The following is a 14,991-nucleotide window of genomic DNA, read 5'->3' as shown; positions in this document are numbered from 1 at the left end:
GGGGAGCGAGCGCAGAGGATCCGGAGACTTCTGATCGAATTGCAGACTCCCCAGCCTAAGATCCGAGGGACGGGAGCTTGGCGTCTATTAGACCAGTAGGGCCTGGTCGATGAGGATGTCGAGCTCCTCTAGATTGTTTAACGAAGCCAGTGTTCTCGGAATCAAGGGGTGTAAATCTCTGGGGCAGTTACTGTGGCACCCCCCTGAATGAAGCCCGGTACAATGCAGAGACAGATTGGCTTCAACGTGTCGAATGTTGGCCAAGGAGCCGCCCCTGTTGATTAACTGGTTCGTTCGCTGACGAATCGCGGCATCGTACTTGATGGGATCCGAGTGCTTGACGGAATATAAGTTGAAGGTGTGTCACAAGTTGAAGTGTCGCGCGGCAAGGTATCGAAACGCCTTACTTGTCAAGCTGAAGTTTTCGAGGGCATCACGCACAGTAGCCGTGGGCTCGTGGTCGCAATCGCAGTACTGACAAAACTGGCATAGAGCGTAGATCATTTGATCAACGATTTCTTTTGGTAGGTTTGGGAGAGCTGGATATATAGATTTCGAAGCCTGAGTAGTGACTGAGCCTGGACGTCTTTGGCTGTTGCGTTGCAGCCACAGAGCCTGTGCATCGTGTGAGGTTTCGTTCATCTTGGAGAAATTCGACTCGTTGTGATGGTTTTTTGTATCAGGAATCCCAAAGTGTTGTGGGATGCGTGTGAGAAAATGCTACTAGTTACCTGCAGGTACAGTATGATCAAGTATACAATGCTTTTCTTGGTTCGATGGGAGGTGCTGCGGTGTAAGATCATGGCAGAAGGTTGGCATTGTATTATGAGTCAGGAAGTCAGGCTACCTTTGTGAACAACCAGAAGAGCCACAGCTCCGCAGCTGTCTCCGAACCAAGAGGCTAAAATCAATACTTGATACCATGCTTTTTGTGCATCTACAAGGTACACATGACTTGGAGGCTCATACAGGCATACAGCTTACCGCAAGTTCTAATCCATCGTCAATATTCTCTATTGGAATCCTCGCAACACGTACCTGAGCATTCCGTCGTAAACAACGAACCCCCTTTCGCCGTTTCATATCTTTCCTACTACTCTTACTCTTTATGCCACAACCTTTTCTCCGTTTTCCTCTTGGACAATGTGTTTTCATAAGCGAAGTAAGGCACCTTAAGGATGATGAAAACAACAGCAGGTCATGAGATCGAGAAGGGGCCATCATACAAAAGTTTCTTGCATTTATCTAGCCATCAAACGGCAAGTAATCAACAGAACATACAGTACCTTTGTCTGGAAGCTCACCCAATACCAAATATTTTCGGACGTAGCCCGCAGTACACTGACTAGGCGCATTGAGCGAACAATGCCCCGCCGAATCTTGCTGCAACAACGCAGCGCCTTCAAACTTGGGAACATTGAGGCGTGTTCCTTCAAGAGGGGCAACGGGATCCAACGTATTACCGATGAACAATATCGGAAACTTGGTCCTGCCTCCGAACGGGCCACCGAAGCGCCATTTGGGCCGGATGGGATACCCCACGCAAGGAAGCCTAGCTGAGATGGCGAATGAAGTGCTAAACAAGGGGCTCTGCTTCTCGAGGCTTTTGATCGACGCGATCATCTCGGGCTTTGTAATGTTTCGAAAGTCGTGACCGTCGGGGCAGTAGACGCCAAAGTTGAACTCGCTCCAGGCTCCTTCGCCGGTGTACTCCGTTACACATTCTGGAGTGTGGCAGTCTTCGGTACGTAAGCGCAAGTTACGAGACGGGAGCATGTCTGATACCGCTGCGGTGACTGTACCGTTGGCAAGAGACGCCAGTGTTCCCGCGAGCTTCTTCCAAGTTTGTGATCGATAGGGTTTGTACAGGGCGCCGAAGATCCCCTGGACGAGGTGGTTCCGCGTAAAGACCTCGGGGAACGCCATGCCGTCTTCGCAGATCACAATTGGATCCGTCTCCAGATTGTCTAGCAAGTGCTGGACCGAGCCATGCATTGCATCCGGACCTTTCTCGTCGTAGAGAGCGCACTTTTCTGGTCCGGCTGCGTAGCAAAGGTTGAAGAACTCGTGCCACTCTCTGTCCGTGTCAAGGAGGAAACCCTTGTATTCGCCTGATGCGTTGTCGTCCCAGTCTCCGCACCCGTCCACAATCATTCGTTCGATGCGGTCTGGGTAGAGACTTGCAAATGTCCCGCCGAGAAACGCGCCATAGCTGAAGCCCTACACCGAACAAGTTAGAAAATGGATCATACGAGGCCACGAGTATTGCTACCGCACCCAATATTGCAAATTCTCTTCTCCGGGTTTGTACCGAAGACGATGAGGTAGGTCTTTCACCGATGACTTTCCAAGCTCTGCGATCGCCACCAGAGCCCTCCTTTCCCTCTCTTCACCACTCTTCTCCACCATGGCAAGCAAATCGCGCGCAACGTGAGCGGTGGTGACGGTACTCATCGCCAAGGCCTTGGATGTCGAGTTCCCGGGATTGCACAGTTGACCCAGCGATAGAGCTCTTTCCCAAAGCTCGTTGAACATCCGATCCGACGTGTCGACACCGCTGTAGACCGTCCCGAGCTGATGCCAGAGCTGTCGAGACATTGGATCATCGAAGCAAGAGATCCGCGGCGTCGAAAGGCCGACCCCTCTTGGATCGAAGGAGACAAGGTCAAAGACCCTCCCGTCGGTATTGTTTCCATTGATAGTTGATTCTAGTTGGCCATTTGAGGCGCCTCTGAGGAAGCTTACTCCCGAAACACCAGGGCCGCCTGCATTGTGGGTGAGCCCAAGTTCAGCTACAAGATATGCGAGTTGGAGTACCTGGGTTAAGATAGACTTCGCCGCCGTATCGAGGGTCAAGAACCGAGACGTTGGCTGGCTGCTTTATCATCGCGATGGCCACTTCGTGATCTAGCCATTGCTCTTCTAGGGCCGTCCAGTCCATTGGGAGAAGGAGTCTCGCGCATTGAAATCTCTCGAAACAGGGCACGTAGGCCATGTCTCGTGTTGGCTTAAGCGCATCCCAATCGAATTCGCCAACGCTGGAGCTTTGATGAGGAATTTGGGGAGCCTTTGAGATCGTCGCCATTGGCGGAAATCCACCCAGCAAGCCGCGCTCACTAAGAAATACGGCGCTGCCAAACACGGCGACAACAGCTGTTGCCCATCTTCGCCCGATATTTGACGGACCTTTCCGCAAACCAGACGCTGATTTGAGCCCGTTCTTGCCAATCATCGCATTTCAAACAATTTTTGTTCTTCTTCGAGATTAAGAAAACAAACTTGCAGATTGAGACGCGCAGCCGCACCAAGCTGGTATTGTTTTCCTTCCACATTTGCAGATTGGCAATTCCAAGGCACTATCATCTTGCAGGGGACTTTTGGCAGGATCCGTATCAGTGACGCGGGCTGACATCGGGTTTATTGCAGGGATGTAGGAATATTCCCCACTGGTCTCAGCTAGGCAATTGCCCTGTGTGAAGCTTTTGTCTGCCACGCAATGTCCTATATCACTTTTGTTTCTCCTTGATATTTCTCTTCCTACTCATATCGTCACCCCTAGTACTGCTATTATTGCTATTGCTGTTAATACTACTTCTAACACTGTTACTAATAATCTTGCAGTTACTGCTAATGCTAGCGCATCTATAATTGTTGATGCCATCGCTACTCCTACTGTCCTTACTTTCTATTATCTATGTATTGCTTCTAGAATAAGTAAGATTTCGAGAGGCAATGCTGTAGCGGTAATATAAGACGATGGCTCGTTATGCACTAGTAGGCATTTTATTGGTTACTGACCTGCCAGGGGACTTAGGATGAAATTGAATGTGCCTTATCGAGTTACTCATCTTTATTGAATTCCTAGACAGTGTCAACCAGGAGTACCTTGCAACGATGAACTGGTTGCCTCACTTTTACGCCACGGAGCCGATCCAAATTCTTCCACACGAGGAGTCGGCGCTGGACCAGGGCCCATCATACTTGCTACCTCCCCGGACGTCCTACCCAAGACATTCGAGCGTCTTATCGCCAAAGGTGCTCGCGTGAATAACGGGGTGAAAGTACAACTTGAGGACATCCATCTGTCGACGAAGAGCGACAAGATGTGGTGGGACTCTACGCCTCAGCGGCAGATTGTGCGGAATACTAATGAGGAGCTTCAAGTGCTTCGTCAACTCTGTAACAGAACGATACTAGAAGAGACCATTCAGTTCAGTTTGAATTCATGTCGCGACAAGCTATAAGACTTGACTAATAAGTCCATGTACTTAAGATACTAAGTAAAGGTAGTGATGATACCTAGCTGAGAGGCTGAAAACTAGGTTCAATTCCATGAAAATCCTACCTGAGGATACAAATGTTCTTATGAGAGATCCTCTGGTGCAAAACAGCCCGAAATCCTGCATCTGCCACCCGAAACTAACTAGGTAGTATGTTGTCTCGACTCCGTTGTTGGAAGCCCCACGGCATTATTCTAGGTGGAAGATTTATGACGCTTCCCGTGTCTCTGCTCTTCTGTTTCGGTCTTCATTTCTCCCTTGTGGCCAATGTATTCGCACTTGGTGTGATGAGAGACAGTCTCCGGCAGCCAACGCAGCCGACGCAGCCGACTTTGACCCCTTGGGAGCGGAACCGGTATGGAAAAATCCATTATTGTCATCATTATCATCATCCTGTGCGTAGATGTGTTTTTGAACGCGCTGTTTGTTTCACTGTTGGTTTTGCCTGTCTCAAACGTTTTTGATTCATAACTTGGCTAGCACTTATATAGTTTCGATGGGTCATTGAAATGGCTGCTGATAGAGCAATCGTCTATTCTACCCAAAGCCTCGACCTCGCCCCTTACGGGTACTGAAACAGATCTGTCGGGGCGGGATGCCCAGGACACAGAGATGACTGTTAGATGAAGTGAGGCAAGGCTAAGAATGATAGGTAATAGGTCGACGAGCACCTGAAGTTTGGAGCCATCAGGGTTTCTCTACCTTCTGGTACTTAGTCTTTGGGAAGGTAAAGCTTTGATTTCAACTCCAAAAGATTTTGTATTCCTGAATTTGAGCTGCAGCATGTCTACCACTGCAATCCCCGTAACTCCGAGACGCTGCACTTAGGGTTTGTAACTTGTTCAAGCGCTGCCCACGAAGGAATGTTGTATAGGCTATATTTGCCTTTGTGTTTCTCTCTACCATTTCCTTGATGTTAGATCTTCTTGACCACCGCCAAGTCTCTTAAGCATTTACAGACGACTTTATCACCTAGGGGCTTACTTACGATAAACAAATTACATACTGACTTTGGCACGCAATAGTTCTTGGCATTTACTCGTCTCGCAGTCTTCCATATCAATATCTACGACATCAAAATTCATTTGAAGATCCGCGAAGATGAATATCAATAAACAAAACGTTCTGTCCTCTGTTCTGTCTTCGGAAGCGTCACCACGGCGAAAGATCCCAAGACGCACTCCGGCTGGATGATTGCAGACGAGAATGAAGTCCTCCCCATTCACAAGCTTCCCGACTGCTACCAAGAGTGCTTTGGATGGAATCACAGCAAGATCATAGGCGTCGGCGACGTTTTCAAAATGTCTAGCAGGCAGTGGTGCGATGATGATTGGGGTACGGTCAGAACCTGGTGGGCGTATCACATGAACTTCTGCACTGTAGACAGGTGTACTGATGAGGAGGGCGCGATCAAGGGATTCGCGTGGAACTACAAGTTGTGTGGATTTCCGACGAGAGGCGAAGTTGATGGAGAAGATGACTGGAAGAAGTTGCTCCCTAGAATGATCAAAAGACGACATCGAGTGGATATACATCGAAGGCCTAAGAATGTCTTAAACAATTCCTCTGCGACACGATCAACGATTCGTTCCTTTGATTCAGTTCCAGGAGTCCCAGGAGGATTGAGGACCGCATGTGTCAATCACGGGACATCGTCCGGCAAGGGCTTTACCGTGCATTTATATCAAAGAGCACGCTGCGACTGAGTCTCCCTTCCATAACACGGATGGAGTTAGGATCGTGTGGCACTACGGATATCTTGACAACTGTGGCCTCGTTTGTTGAGAATACACCGTCCCTTTGCCTGAATGTAGAATGGACGTAACCAATGAATAACGTTGTAAGTTCATGAACTTTGTCCACTTCTCCCAGTATCCGCAGTATAGAAACGTTTCAAGATAAGCCAGCGCCTTGACACGTTCATTCAAGTACCTTGTGTTTTGATAGACATAGTTATCTTAGAATTTGAACAATAGTTGTCGCCAACTTTCCTTGTCTTTTTCCTACAGATAACCTGGCCCTAGACTGCGAAATATGGTTCATTGAGGGCCTCCTCAATTACCCTGACTTGTGCTCTCTCGCGAGACTATAAGTCTCACACGACATGTCCGTTCCCAAAATACAGCTTTTACAGGCACTGAGAATACCACTGGTTAGAGGCTTGGCACGTGGACCCAGCTTGGCAGCAAGTCGGTCCGGTAAAGCCGGAGCCTCCGCATTGAGCCCACTTCGCAGCACACTACATGTAGCAAAGAGAGAATGTATTAGTCAATGATATCCTGGAGTGAATAGGTGAGGTCTCACGGTTCCATCACCGCCGCTGCTGGGCGGAGGGCTAGTTGTAGGCGGGCTTGTGCCGCCACCACCAGCGTCAGAAGCGCCAACGGTAATTGTGGAAGAGCCGCTGCTAAAGTATCCTTCCGTGGCAACAATCATGTAGTCGTGAGTACCGAGGTTGAGGCCCACCTGAGCCCAGGCATTGAAGTGGTTGCCGGTCGTGACGGTTCCGCCGGCGCGTTTGGTCTGGCGGACGGACCAGTACTGCTGAAAGGTCTTTGTGCCATCGATGGAGGGGGCGTTGGTTCGCGTGCTGACGTAGATGTCGTAGGTACCGCCATCACTGGTAACGGTGCCCTTCTTGGTGGCGCCGCTGGATGGGTTGTACGTGCCGAAGGACTCAACGATATAATACTATGCGAGAAGGTTAGGGAATATTCTGTACATATAAGGTGAGAAGGCACGAAGCGAACCTCGATCAGGGGATTCCTAGTCCAGCCATAGATGGCGAGGTAGCTGTTACCGTTAGGGTTATAGCTGCCAGAGTACGTGATCGTCCTGGCAGGATGCTGTCAGAGGAGTAATCAAATTTCAAAACTTGTCTATACCTGGGGCAATCATACCTCGGACCACCAGGGTTCCAGCCTTTCCCTCCGACAAAGTTACCACCGGTTTGCCAGACAACGCTGTACTGGCCACCAGCACCATTTGTGTAAGTGACTTGAGATCCACCGTCAGTCCACCATGAATAGTAGTAGCCGTTGTTTGTTCCAGTGGACGATGGAGTTGACTGGCGCTTCATCAGCTCTCCAGGAGCAGAGAGAACACCGGCCACGGAGGCGAGAGCCAGAAGAAGCGAGTTGAGAGTAACCATGGTGATCTGATTGCTTGTGTATTGTCTCTCATCTCCGTTTTTTAGTATCTGGGCTAAGGGAAAGTCTGCAGCTTTATATCTGTGGCATGTTGCGCTCAGTCTCGTGGTCGCTCTATCGACGCAACTGAAGAACGCCGAATGTAACACACACTTCCCTTTCAGAGATTCGTACCAGTATCACCGCGCCATCAAGCTAAAATGCTGTGCCTCTGACAACCAATCGTACCTCATTCTTGGGCCCAGGAAGGGTGTAATGTCACTTCGCTCCATCTCAAATTCCCCAAGACTTCATCCGGAACCAAGGCCTTGGCATCGGTTCAACATTCATCTAATTGACTTGGTTGAAAACCTTCAACTTCGCGATGCTTGTCCCAAGAGCTTGACACTTGATCTGTATGCTTCAAATTGAGGCAGGCATATTTCTCAACACTTCACATCTCAGGGATACGATATAGTTTCGTGTGAATTATAGATCTATAGTGATGAATGCTCGGAATCCCAACATCCAAAATGTATGTACCGAACTTTCATACATCAAAAGCTGCGGTGTCGTACCTAACAGTGTCTCCAGTCAAAGGGGTTGAAAAAGGAAATCGGAATATCTCAGCCGTGTCTGGATGATAGCATTGTTAAGGTCTTTAGGGCAGCTGAGTTGGTTAATATGGCAACATAGATTTACCCGGCGGCAAAAGTATAAGAGAGGGCGTCTGGTCGACATTTGCCGGCGAGCCTTCTGATCTGTGGGGCTGAAAATAACCGGTCGGAGGCCACGCGACGTGGAGTAGCACTGATGTAGCTTCAGTATTCCAAGTCTGAGCCATGAAGAAGCCTTGATTCTGAAAACCAACCACCTTTGACGATGATATTACTGGGCAAGTACTACGGAGCATTGGTGTCAACTTCCGCTTCTGTTTTCGGCTAGCGATGTGTTGAGGTTTGAGGAAGTCTTAGTTTTCGTCAGATTATCCGGTTGTCCGGCAGCAACAAAAGAAACTCGTTAGGTCTCGATAAAGACTGGAGACTTGGACACTTCGGCCTACCTTTGTGCCGTTTGCGTTTAAGCAGGTAGCAATTAGAGGCCGGTGTTTGGGGCCCGAGACCGTCCGAGGCCGAAGTGGATCTTCGGCGATTATCCCGGTAGACCCGGGCATACACTATGCTCCGGGGCAACCCCAAAGATGGAGGCTTTCTAATGATGGCCACTCCTTTGTCAAGCCCACCTTCCCTCCCGAGCGAATGTTACGAAGCCGTATTTCCAAGCTTCAAGGGCGCGTGAAAGTATTCTCTTTGCATGTATCGACATACATGTTTTCAATTTGACACTAAACTTCACAGAAACGCTCTACTCACGCACCCTTCTTTGCAGGCAAGAAGTCCCGCTCAGGTTCTTGGCCATTTTGAAGTGATTGATTGAACCAAATGGAGGCAAGTCAATAGAAATCAGCACGTTTGTCCATGGGTAAAGCCCCTACTTGGGTACCTTGAATGGTAGATACATTCAATGTTCTTTGGTGCGATCTACCCCTTGGACCATTTGGCGGTCAAGGTGTGCCTACCCACTCCACATCGTCGCAACAGTATGCCATTTGTCTTTCCAGCTCGGCTTCTTCACGTGGCCCAAGCCGGTCTAATTGGTCTGATTCAATACTCGTGGCGCATTAGGTTGGAAACCAACAATCTAGCCTCTCAACAGCGCCTCCGTAGAGGCGTCGCTTTCACAAATGGTAGACGGCCGGAAAGTGAGTTCCGAGCCTGGCAAGGATCATAAATCCTTCACCTAACATTGGACAGTGTGCTCAATATTCCACTCTACTTAAAGGCTCGAATGTCGCGTGCTGAAAAAACTATTAATTGGTTGATAGGCGTGCTTCTTCTGGTAGTAGTAGCTTGGCTCTTCAGCAGTAACACTACCCAGGCAATCACTTCCTCGCGTCCTCACCTTACCACAACTTTTTGACTTGATGAATGGAGTGTATCACAATACTTTTGCGTGATCATAATCATAGAAGTTCATCTATCTGTAGCAAACAGTCTTAGAGTCTCAACCATGAAGGCACCCTGTTGATGGTCCCAGATCATATCTGAGATCTCCGAGAATTCCAAATACCTCGATTTTCCATTGTGTGACGTTGTAGAGGGAAAGCCCTTATATGCCGATCTTTCGGGTGTTTGCCGGAGATTTTGACCTCTCGGTGAAATGATGCTTTAATTGTACAGAAGAGGACCGTTCAGACTCTCTAGCTTCGGCCTCAAAGGGTGAGAAACGGCGGAAATGCCTATCTTCAATGGGATACTTCCGACATTACGTCAACGTTCGGGCTTTCGTGGAGACCTTTTCCGTCAACATCATACTGCGGAATGTTGCAGCGTATCCCAATTGTTTACTCATCCAAGAGAATGGTCAGCGGCCACAAAACCGAAGCATTTGGCGTGACGCAAGTGCTGGCTACCCTGTTAACGGCAATAGATCCAGCCCGCAGCTCGGGTTCGCTACGGAAACGCTTGCCTCATTATACGAAGAGAGTAAAAAGGGCGCGGCGCTAGGCAGGCCTGACTCGACGAGCTGGGCAATAGACTGTCGCACAATTGGTGGGGCGCTCGCAATTGCTCCATTTCCCCAGATGAATCCTAGTCTACTACCCCACGAATCCAGATTTCCCCCAAACTTCCCCGTGCTTCAGACCCGCTAGAGACCCAACGAATACGACGAACTAGAGTCAAGAAAGTGTTACTGACCTATAGAAACGAGGAGCTATGCCAAACGGCTGGAGTTTCCTTGGATGCAAGATATCGAGATGAGGGCTCGGAGAGTGTTCGCCTTGTCAGATAAGGGTCAACCCCGCAGCAGCATCACCATAGAACGATTTTAACCTACCGGAAATCATCCCGTACGCTAGTCCGAAGCGTCGTACCCTTGCTTTTGATACTTTGGAACTTGAGACTTTCCGTTCATCTGGTACATTCGCCCAAGCAAATGGTGAAGTTGCAAAGTCTATAAAGCTCGACCATCCCACCGGCCCTGAATTCGTAAACATGAGCAACATCTTAGAGGACTCGTTTCTAATCTCAATCTTTATGCTTTGACGAGATCTCTCTATACAAACACCCTCTTCTAGCCAGGAATCTGCCGATATACGGCCCTCGTTACCATGGGCCTACCAGATGATTCCCACAAACAAGGCGTGCAGCATGTCGAGCAGAACAATGCAGTCAGCGATGCCATCAAAGCCGTAGAGAATCGTGACCTAGAGCGGATCGAGGAAACCAAACCAGGTACCTTTGTCTGGCTCTGCGTTGCGGCAACTGCGATTGGCGGCATGCTCTTCGGCTACGACACTGGTGTTATATCCGGTGTGCTTGTTGTCATCGGCAAAGACCTCGATAGTAAAGAGCTCACTCACTCAGAAAAGGAGTTGATCACGGCAGTCACCGCAGCCGGGGCCTTGATTGGTGCTGTCATTGCTGGCATAACTGCTGACAAGTACGGAAGAAAACCTGCTATTTGGTTCGCCTCTGTCCTCTTTACTATTGGGGCTCTGCTTCAGGCCACCTCTTTCACGATTGCGCAAATGACGGTTGGTCGACTTGTGATAGGATTTGGTGTCGGATCTGCATCTATGGTAAATCTCCATATCTCTATGCTTTCCTTTCAGTAGACTCGACCGGAGATCATATGCTAACATAAGTTGTCTTCTTAGATCGTACCATTATACATCGCGGAAATTTCACCTGCTAGGTTCCGAGGCCGAATGATCTCAATCGACATGATCTTCCTCGGTGCCGGATCCGTGCTTGCGTACGCCTTTGCCGCAGCCTTCAACGCAACAGCGCATGGCTGGAGATACATGGTTGGGCTTGGTGGTGTTCCGTCGGTGATACTTGGTATCCTCCTATTCTGGTGCCCAGAGTCGCCCCGTCAACTTATGTTCCACGGCCACCGGGATGACTGTATCCGTGTTCTGAAGCAAATCTACCCCAACGGCAGCGAAGATGAAGTTGCGGACAAGGTCATCTCTATTGAGCGCGGCGTCAACCAGGCCAAGGTCCTCAACGAAGAAATCTCCCTTCGAAAGTCCGTCACCAGCCTATTCAAGGTTCCAGCCAATCTACGGGCGGTCACTTCGGCTTGTGGCCTCATGGCTGCTCAGCAGTTATGTGGCTTTAATTGTTTGATGTACTACAGCGCGAGTCTGTTCCAGATCGTCGGCTTCTCGAACCCCATTGCTGTCGGTACCGTTGTGGCTGGCACCAACTTCATATTCACAGTCTTATCAATCTTCCTTATTGACAGAATCGGTCGGCGAAGAATCCTACTCTGGACGATGTGGGGCATGCCTGTCTGCCTCGCAATCGCCGCCATTGCGTTCCACTGGATCCCCCTGGACAACAACACTTTGGAGCTGACCACAAGAGAGGTGGGCTGGTCCGCAAACCTGGTTCTTGTTGCGATGATCATGTTCGTGGCGTTCTATGCTGCCGGCCTAGGCTGTGTCCCATGGCAAGCGAACGAATTTCTCCCAATGGAAGTCCGAGCTATGGGTACTATGATGATTAACATCTTCAACTGGGGTCCCAACATTATCGTCTCTTCGACATTCTTGTCAATGATGCGGGGTATGACTCCTTCAGGCACCTTTGGTCTTTACGCTGGGTTGTCGTTCTTTGGCTGGGTATTTGTGATCTTTTGCTTCCCGGAAGCGGCAAATATGACATTGGAGGAGATCAGAGTGGTTTTCGAGCACGGCTTTGGCGTAAGATATGCCGAGGAGTGGCGAAAGCAAAGAAAGCTCGACGTTCAAGCCCGGAAACAAGAGAACACTGTGTGAAAGACGGCCTGCGACTTCTACTATGTTTATATGTTTATATGTTTATGAGGATAATGGTTTCAGGCCTAGAGAATAGAACTAAAATCGAGGCTTGGGACAGTCAATTTTCGAAGAGAGTTGGAAAAGTGATGTTCAAACTGAGTTGGATTTGGCCAAAATGTTCTCCCACGCAAGAAAGCCTCCTCAATTCTGCACGAGTATAGTAACCATGCTTTCCGCCTGAGTCAGATAAGTGTGACACTAGCGTGTTGATACATGCCTCTCCGGGTCTTAACGTATGATTCTTCGTAGAAGGTATCATAGTACATGCCCAAACGTCTATAGGTAGCGTTTTTCTGCAAACCATTGCCACTCGCTGATAGGATCAGGCCAAAGTCAACGATAAAATCTTCGTTGTGACGGTAGCTTTGATCTGGCTCGATCAAGTCCAAATTAGCAAGAGAGGCCCTGTGAGTTGCAACATGCTTGCCCTCTTCCTTGTCCGGGAATGACTTGATTCCCGTCTCCCGTCTCGCCTTTTGATGATCTTTAAGCTTATACAAATCTCCTTGTCGCCCCCGCTCACTCCACTCCTCTACCTCGGTCTGAGATAACGGGCAAATCAAGCATGAGAGAGTGAATGATGCTGATACTATGCGTCCAAATTGTCCGTCACTTTTCCAGTCAGCCGTCATAAATGCTGCAGGTCGAAAAGGGACACAACGCCCAACCGCTTGGGCACTATATAGGATCTGCTTCGGTTTCCCTGTGAGCTGATACTCGCTAAATGGCCAACATATTCTGCACGGTCCTCCAATTGAAGCCCACGAGAAGGAAATAGGCGCTCGATGGACGTTAGGGTCGACAGCTTCCGTATCGTATGCAACAGGCTCTTTGATGCACCACAACAGATCGTCTATCTGCCACTTTTCCCAGATGCCAGCATAGTATGCGCACTTCATGTCTGGATTTGCTGCAATGAGCCTCGCTAGACCAGATATGGCTGGGAGTCTATCGGACTCGAAGGAGAGTTCCGCAGCACAGTACTCCCTGATGAGCTCTCGCCAGCCCATATACCTGAGCGATACTCTTTGCTCTGTTGGATCGGAGTACGTCAATTGCCAGGAGAATACCTTCTTCGAGTTCGTTGGCTCAGGGTCGCGAAAATGAGGCCCCCAGCCTAGTGTGTCCGCCCACATCTCCTGTCTCTCCTTTTCTCGACAGTCCCAGAAAAGACCAGCCTTTCCAAAATATAGCGTTCGAGGAGAGAGACCGCGTTCTTGAATGACCCATCCCCTTTTGTTGAGTGGCTCATTTTTCAGGGAGATGATGTAGTCGAGGTCTCCCGCGTGATGTAACGAATGTTCGAAGTCCCAGCCATGATAATTCGGTGGCCTTATGACAGCCATAGCAAGGTAATGGTTATTTGGCCATCCGGAACTACCGAGAGCGTCTCGAAGACAGGAATTCTTGAACATGAGGGGATTCCGAAATCTAAAAAGGCCATCGTTGCTCGATGTACTTCCCAGAGCGGCAATGTTTACGTGACAGTGCTCATAAACTTGGCCCATCAAGCCTGATTCGACTTCCCAGTCGCATAAAGAATCTTGAATGATGCACAAGGCGTCAATCCAGATGTATCGGTATCCGAGTGACCGTGTAAGACAGATAGCGTCTCGCCATGTCTTTGGTAACTCTTGAATTGAAAACCCATCACATAATCGAGCGTAGTTTTGCGTCGTCAACTTGACGAACTCAGCTCCGCCCCAGGCATGACTCAATGTGACATAATCTACATGAATTGGAGACTGGCGATCTCTTGGTTGCTGGTCGGCCGTCCGAACTTCCTCCGTGGGGGCGCTGCAAACGCGGACGAATTCTGTGCCGGAACTCACATCGACAAGCCGAGTTGGTCGAGAGCCTGCGTTCTTATGGCTGCTTGAGGCTGCTCCACAAGCTGCATGCTCTGTGACACAGCTTTCAATCCACGATTTAGCGAGCTTCAGGCTAGTAGGAGAACCTGTCCACACGCTGAAGGCCTCCTTCGCTGGAATATGTCGATCCCGTTGTTCAGACGAGGTCTTTGAGACAACCTGTACGCCTAAATTGAGATCAAGCACTGCGAACCCTGAAGAAAGTGCGTATTCTGTGCCAGGCTCTACGAGGGATAGATGAAATTCTTGGCCTCTCCGTTCTGAACTATAACTTCTCGATTCGACCCGTATACTGAGTGATCCATCCCAATCAAAGCCTGTCGCAGGCTCCGCAAGAAATTGCGGAGAGAGCATAGTGAGCCATAGGAGAGTACAGAGGTGGCAATCCGCTTCGAGCGATGATTTCAGACTCCGGAGATTGTGATGAAAAGTAAAGGTTTTGGGCCATACGGCCTTCGTCCCAGGCGGATGATTTTCACCAGAGGGACTGTAGATGGAGCTAATACCTTCGATCATGATCTCCTCGAGGTATTTGCGGAAGTCTTGAGCGAATTCAACGCATGCGACGCATAGTTGGCCGGGCGTCACAACATCGTTCTCTTTGTAATGACCTGTAATCGGATCTTCTGAGATATTCATTGTCAGCAGTAGACGATATTTTGAGGCAGATCGGTTCGGGGGGGAGAAAGGTTTGAAGAATCGTAATGGTCCGTAGCAGCCATGTTGCAACGGAAAAGGATACGACGCAAAGGGTTTGTGGGGTTCGCATCAGATTGTTCGCTCCAGCCTCATATGGAATGACGCCACGTCACATTGGAGAG

General features: G+C 49.3%; 5 protein-coding genes across 5 annotated transcripts; 1 reads left to right on the top strand and 4 right to left on the bottom strand.

The window, feature by feature from the left end:
* Window positions 1-1,238: 1,238 nt before the first annotated feature.
* Window positions 1,239-3,330, bottom strand: BDP55DRAFT_579857 (TAP-like protein-domain-containing protein). Its single transcript, XM_060570806.1, has 3 exons — window positions 2,818-3,330; window positions 2,278-2,765; window positions 1,239-2,220 (listed from the first exon to the last, which is right to left on the bottom strand). Exons 1-3 carry the CDS (start codon window positions 3,230-3,232, stop codon window positions 1,246-1,248), a joined length of 1,878 nt encoding a protein of 625 aa, XP_060431029.1. The 5' UTR covers window positions 3,233-3,330; the 3' UTR covers window positions 1,239-1,245.
* Window positions 3,331-5,278: 1,948 nt separating this feature from the next.
* Window positions 5,279-5,815, bottom strand: BDP55DRAFT_630530 (uncharacterized protein; the record flags this gene model as incomplete). The annotated part of the gene is made up of 1 exon (XM_060572161.1): window positions 5,279-5,815. One exon carries the CDS (start codon window positions 5,813-5,815, stop codon window positions 5,279-5,281), a length of 537 nt encoding a protein of 178 aa, XP_060431028.1.
* Window positions 5,816-6,408: 593 nt separating this feature from the next.
* BDP55DRAFT_692849 (family 11 glycosyl hydrolase) lies at window positions 6,409-7,431 on the bottom strand (the record flags this gene model as incomplete). Its single annotated transcript, XM_060577163.1, has 4 exons — window positions 6,409-6,519; window positions 6,585-6,971; window positions 7,031-7,115; window positions 7,181-7,431. 4 exons carry the CDS (start codon window positions 7,429-7,431, stop codon window positions 6,409-6,411), a joined length of 834 nt encoding a protein of 277 aa, XP_060431027.1.
* A 3,048-nt stretch (window positions 7,432-10,479) lies between these two features.
* BDP55DRAFT_703193 (myo-inositol transporter) lies at window positions 10,480-12,272 on the top strand. The gene is made up of 2 exons (XM_060577952.1): window positions 10,480-11,051; window positions 11,130-12,272. Exons 1-2 carry the CDS (start codon window positions 10,581-10,583, stop codon window positions 12,255-12,257), a joined length of 1,599 nt encoding a protein of 532 aa, XP_060431026.1. The 5' UTR covers window positions 10,480-10,580; the 3' UTR covers window positions 12,258-12,272.
* Window positions 12,273-12,340: 68 nt separating this feature from the next.
* On the bottom strand, window positions 12,341-14,908 carry BDP55DRAFT_659835 (heterokaryon incompatibility protein-domain-containing protein). Its single transcript, XM_060574567.1, has one exon. It carries the CDS (start codon window positions 14,807-14,809, stop codon window positions 12,482-12,484), a length of 2,328 nt encoding a protein of 775 aa, XP_060431025.1. The 5' UTR covers window positions 14,810-14,908; the 3' UTR covers window positions 12,341-12,481.
* Between the last annotated feature and the right edge of the window lie 83 nt (window positions 14,909-14,991).

The sequence above is a fragment of the Colletotrichum godetiae genome, assembly GCF_030913485.1.
Source record: "Colletotrichum godetiae strain CBS 193.32 chromosome Unknown BDP55scaffold_15, whole genome shotgun sequence".
Classification (NCBI taxonomy): domain Eukaryota; kingdom Fungi; phylum Ascomycota; class Sordariomycetes; order Glomerellales; family Glomerellaceae; genus Colletotrichum; species Colletotrichum godetiae.
The sequence above is the reverse complement of the archived record's forward strand: the minus strand, read 5'-3'. Positions and strand labels throughout refer to the sequence as shown.